The sequence below is a fragment of the Ixodes scapularis genome, unplaced genomic scaffold (genome assembly GCF_016920785.2).
Source record: "Ixodes scapularis isolate PalLabHiFi unplaced genomic scaffold, ASM1692078v2 PGA_scaffold5__190_contigs__length_132052651, whole genome shotgun sequence".
NCBI lineage: Eukaryota > Metazoa > Arthropoda > Arachnida > Ixodida > Ixodidae > Ixodes > Ixodes scapularis.
Window position 1 is genome coordinate 71,652,936 of NW_024609880.1, and position 5,670 is coordinate 71,658,605.

Below are 5,670 nucleotides of genomic sequence, written 5' to 3' on the forward strand. Positions count from 1 at the left end.
ACCAATGTTCACCCAAAACACTCCGAGTTTTTGTACGCGGCAGCGTGAAGTTCAGTTGCACACATGTAAACTTACAGTAATTATAAAACGAATAGTCCTCTATACGACAACAAATAATGAACAGTAGATAACTTTTTACGAACAAAACTCGAAGCGAATTTCTGATAAAAATCGCAGAAGGGCGTTTGCGGCCTTCTCCTCTTTAAGTGGTGAGTCCCAGGCCCTTAGTATTTTGGACGTAGTAAATGGCCGGTCGTCTAGATGTAAAAGAATGCTCTTTAGGAGTTCTCTTTCTGCATCGTAAGGTGCACATTGAGAGGACGCGCAAGCGGGCTACAGACAAACCCACTTCATTAAGCGACGAGTCGGGTTCTACGACCCCGGAGCTGTCGACAACAACGGTTCACCGAAACCGTGCCGGAAAAATAAGAGTCGGTTGCGTCTTGGATACACCATTCACTTGATTTCCATAACGCCTCGCTGTAGTGTGATGTTCGTCTCCCAAATGTATATGCGAGCACAGCGAGGGCGAGTGAGGCGACACTGACGGACCGTGCACAAGACACGGCTGTCACCTCTGGATGGCCATCCAGGTCAGCGGGCTGGATTGAGCGAGGACCATTTATAAGAGCGGGCTAGCTTCTTTGTTACCATTGACTGCATGCTCGCGGTCGACGTGGGTGTCTGCGTTGTGCTGCCGCCGTCAAGAAAACGCCGGGAACGTGGCTTCGCATGCTGTGACACTGACCGGGCAAGGTTAGCCTCGAAGAACATTCCACGTCTGCTGGTGGCTATAACTTCCGACAGGTGAGTTGGCGCAGTTTTCCATTTCTAGGGTGAAAGTAACTGCATTTGTTTGTTTGTTTAGAGTTGTCCAGAGAAGAGGGGGATAGCCGGGAGGGTTGTGGGCCTGCTTGAGGTTTTCCTCGGACCGGCTTATTCGAAAAATAGCCAAAAGTTTTGCTGACGCGTAAATTGCCATAAAAAAGACGCTAAAAAAACAACAACGACAACATCGGAGCATTTTGATTGGTATTTTATACTTCATAAGGACAAGAGAGACGGGAAGATAAAATACATGCTGTTTCTGGAGAAGCTTCGAAAACATTCTTTTTGATCAGCGTCATAGGTGTTGTGAAGATCAGTTCATTTGTTTTGTGATGGCAAACGTCAATATTTTTACAGCTTTTACGAACCTGAAATATCAAAACGCAGACGAGCGAAAAGTCCTTTTGTGGGCTTGATCAGTCGGGGCATGCGCACCCATTCAAGAGTATCAATATGCGTTTATATCCTTTGGGGGAATGCTTGTCTCTAGAGAGTTTTAGAATAACGAAAATTCCCTTGCGTTAGCACTACGTACGACGCACGCAGGCTCTCAGCGGAACAATGCGGAGCGCGTCAAAACACCGATTTTAGTAAAGCGGAACGCAAACGCTACGCATGCTGTTGCAGTGTCATCTACAGCATGTAAACTAACGCTTTTAAAACACTTTAAACGCCCCCCCCCCCCCCCAAAAAAAAAAAAAAATCGGTTTAAAAATTTGTAACGCTACAATTTGCTACAGAGGTGCAAACAGGTAAAATAAATTTACAAACAAAAAAAAATGCTTTGTACAGAAAAAAAAAAAAAATTTTTTTCTGGGCAGTTTACGTTGCCATTTCGCGGACGATGCACGGATAGAGAGAAGTGCCGCCGACAGATGGCGTACGCCGCGTCGAGGGGGAGCGGCTGATTCGGGTTCTTTTGCGAGATCGTTTGCTATCAACCCGAATCGGCCGGCGATCACTCGACGCAGCTTACGCCATCTGTCAAGTTTCAACAGCACTTCTCTCTACCCGCGCATCGTCTGCAAAGTGGCGCCGTATATTTCCCAGAACAAAATCTTTCTCTTTTTTTATTTCTTTTTGAGCGACGTAAGTTAATTTTTTTTTACTGCAAACTTCTATCACCTGCTTGCACCTCTGTATTAAATTACAGCGCGATACGTTGAGAAATCGATTTTTGAGTGCCTTAAAGCATTAGTTTACATGCTGTAGATGTGCCTATGGAAACTGCTCCAGGCAATCTGAGGCCGGTATTCGGTCACGCCAATCTGAATCGCACGCTGTCCCACGCACGACGAAAGCAACGAAACATGAACGCAGAAAACCACAGCGTACGCACGCAAAAATCGATAGCGAGCGTACGTACGTAAAGCTCGCGGCATTGCGTACGTATGGAGCATGCGCAGTGTGGAGCACGCAATGCTAACGTAAACACAGGGTGGTTGCGTTTGCATGTAAACGCAATACTAAAACTCGCTACTCACTCACGACCGTCGTCAATTTTTCACATCGTACCACCTCTACTTTTGCGACTCCATCCATCGTTACAAAAAATAGACCCCAAACGAACTTCTAATGTACAATCAGGGACTCTTTAAGCCGCACATTTTTTTTTTAGCAGTGACAACATATTTGGCTAATAATTAATTTCATCACCCACATTCTCGGCTCTATGATTACAAAAACGAACAAACGGGAAGTAGTCCATTCTTAAACCCATTCTTCTAGGAACATGGGCTCGCACAATGAAGCTTTCCGTTCCACGGCGCATCTGAAGAATCGCTCCTTAGGCTTTGTGTCGAAGTCATGAATGAAAATTTCCCTCCTTCCTGGTCCGTCGCCGCGGCAGCTTCGTTGCGAATGGACGAGCGGCCATGGTGGTCGAGATAATGGAGAAACTCCTCTTCCATTCTTCGGGGTTACGGTCCCTGAAGTCGGAAGACCGATTGCCCTGCACTTTCGAGGTTCAGCATCCCCGGTCTGACAGGTTGAGGCCACGTCGCTCCGTCTCCGTATAGAGAAACGCCCGTGGGTCACAACTGTGTGGCACGCGCTTGTGTAGAGCGGGTAAAGTATACGACCGCTGGAGAACAAGCCTTGCAGCTTATTGCGAAGGTCATAGTTGAAATCATTAGCTCTCGCTCGTAATTGTTCCTCATTTTTCACTTTTTCAGCTTAGCTCGACAAACGGTGAAAAAGCCAGGAACGCCAGGACCAATCGCTGAGAAACACAACTCGTACGAAGAGCTGTCACCTGGGCTTTAGCCATTTGCCAAGTTAGCATAGACTATTCGCTTACAAAAAGGTGCCCTTCCAGCGTGCGATTAAGATAGTCCAGCGGTGCGTAGATGTAATTTTGACAAGCGAGGCAAGCACGGACCACCAGGTCTTTTTGTGTGAGCTGCAGATTTTGCAGTTCACGTCAAGGGCCACGTACGTTTCCTTATCTAATCTTGTATGCGTTACCGGAAACATTTTGCATTTGCGTGTTCCTTATTGTGGGATCTTTGTGTTGGAGGTTCACCACCTCGCCTGTGTCGGTTAATTACTTGACACTAAAATAATGTGATGTTACTTTTAAAGTAACTGTTACTCTGTCGAGCACTTTACTACGTCACGTGGTTGTTGTATGGCATCGTCTACTCCGTGAAACTTTTATCACACGAAACCCCCGTAACCCAACGATAGTTTGCTGGATTCTTGTTTGCGTGAACGTGAAACTTTCAGATTCTCTCTTCTCACTTGTGTACGACTGAGGAAATGGTTTAAAAAAGTACAATTGTATGAGGCTCATCGTGAATCAGACTGCCCCATACCATAGATGTCTCTCGAAATGAGCCAGTACCAGTAGCCTATTACTTCAAAATTAATCAAATTCCACTCATAATCACTCAAACAGGGTAACAAACTGCTACAAAGTCATTTTAAAAACTTTTTTTTTTAAATACAGTTTATCACCGTAATTGCCAGCGCATCAACGCGGATTGAATTGCCGGCACTACGATACGCACCGCTCGCGATACTTCACGGATGGAGCGCGGACTGCGTAGGGATCTTGATTCTGCAAATGCTACAGGCCTTGAAACGTGCGTTCGTCTCGCAACGAGCGCTCACACTGGATGTGGCGCCAGGTGGGGGGAACCTTATGGGGCTTCACCCCAACCGAAAGAAATTCCTAGCTACGCCACTGTAGGGTACGCCTCAAAGCAAGCAGTACTGGCAGACCGCGCTTGTCGTCTCGCTCTGCGAATGTCGCTTTCCTGCAGTGCGCCCGTGTCGCATGGAAAACGAACTTCTCGGAGCTACAATTACCGCTGGCAACACGATTGATGGGGGCAACCGGGACGCGTAAGGCGGTGCACGTAAACATAGAACAATAATACGAACCCTTAGCTTCGTTCATAGAGTTTGCCACCACAGTTGTCTAGGAAATTCCACTTACAAGGAGGGAGAGTATCTGATGTCAATCCCTCTCAACGAAACTCAGGTCGGTGGAAGTTACATTTTAGGGTGTAGTTTAATTCCTGTCACAGGCTTCAAGGCCTTCCCAATAGAAGAAATACAAATGGAGTCACAGGAAATTCGTCGCTATTCCAGCTTTTCCACTACACACTAGTATTTAGTTCGAGGGACATGTTTCCGGCGTTCACCAAGAGTGATTAACAAGATTAACCGTTGTGTTTGACGATGCGGGTACCAGCCTTGACTTGTGGTTGATGTGACAGCTAGTGGATCTATACTGGACGACGGGGGTCACCGGTTAATAATACTTACAGATCCCGCAGCAATGGTTCCTCAACTGCGAGTCTTCCTTCTTTGCGCCCTGCTACTGAGAGCTGCTGGAGCCTTGGCCGATTCAGATCCAGTGGAGCAAGCAGCGCAGAACCCTCAGCAGCACAAGGGCGATAGGTCCGGGACGTACTACTTACACGACCTGGAGAAGACAAAGCTGGGCCTAACGGCCTTGGGAGGTTCGGGACTCGCGTTGATCATCCCGTTCCTCCTGGCGCTCGGAGTCTTCGCCATCGTTCTTCCCGTCATCGGACTGCTCTTCATGGGTGGCCTCGGGCTCGGCGGTTTTCCTGGAATCGGTATTCCCGGCGGCCTCTATCCTGCCGCCGGACGCAAGAGGACTGGAGACTCCCTCTTGAGCCAGGAGAACGTCATCAAGATGGTCAGCTTCGTCGACAAGGCGCTACAGGACTTTGGCAAGCAGATGAACTCCAAGAAGACCTAGATGACATCATGAAACTGCGAAGGCGACCGTATTGATCGAGTTCGTTGTGCAGTGAAACGCTGACCAGTGTATGGCAGTCAAGTAAGGGTTAAAACTTTACCGAACGACATCGCATCAATATAGGTCGTGTTCTGAACATTGCCGTAGCCCTCAATTTGATCGAACGTTCATCTGGGCAGTATGGCATAAAAACCATGTCTCTACATTTCAGAACACTAAGCACCTAAAAATAAAAAAAACTGGGGATTAGGCTTAGATAAAGTAATCAAATTCGTTATGCAATGTGCTGTGGCACTGTCATAGGGTCTTTTATAACTGAAGGGTAGCCTTAGAAATTCGGGATTTTTAACTCGAATTTCCACTTACCGAGCAAAAACACCTCAACAGACCCTTCATTAAATATTGATAATAATAATATAAATGATAATAATATTAATGAGAGGGGGAAAGGACAGGGCCATGGGGAGGGTATGTGGGGATTGGGGGGGGGGGGGATGGTTTTAGACATGTGTAGACCTTAGCCTAAAAAGCATTTAGACGATGCCACTTTGCCAGTACACTTCGCTTCAGCGGTAGTCACAAGGTATCTTCAATATGTATGGCGT

General features: G+C 47.0%; 1 protein-coding gene across 1 annotated transcript; it reads left to right on the top strand.

The window, feature by feature from the left end:
• Positions 1–621: 621 nt before the first annotated feature.
• LOC8042289 lies at positions 622–5,200 on the top strand. Its single transcript, XM_002415381.3, has 2 exons — positions 622–807; positions 4,605–5,200. Exon 2 carries the CDS (start codon positions 4,616–4,618, stop codon positions 5,063–5,065), a length of 450 nt encoding a protein of 149 aa, XP_002415426.1. The 5' UTR covers positions 622–807; positions 4,605–4,615; the 3' UTR covers positions 5,066–5,200.
• The last annotated feature ends 470 nt before the right edge of the window (positions 5,201–5,670 follow it).

Excerpts from the sequence above, each read along its gene's own strand:
- LOC8042289 (XM_002415381.3), top strand. The coding sequence starts at position 4,616 with ATGGTTCCTCAACTGCGAGTCTTCCTTCTTTGCGCCCTGCTACTGAGA.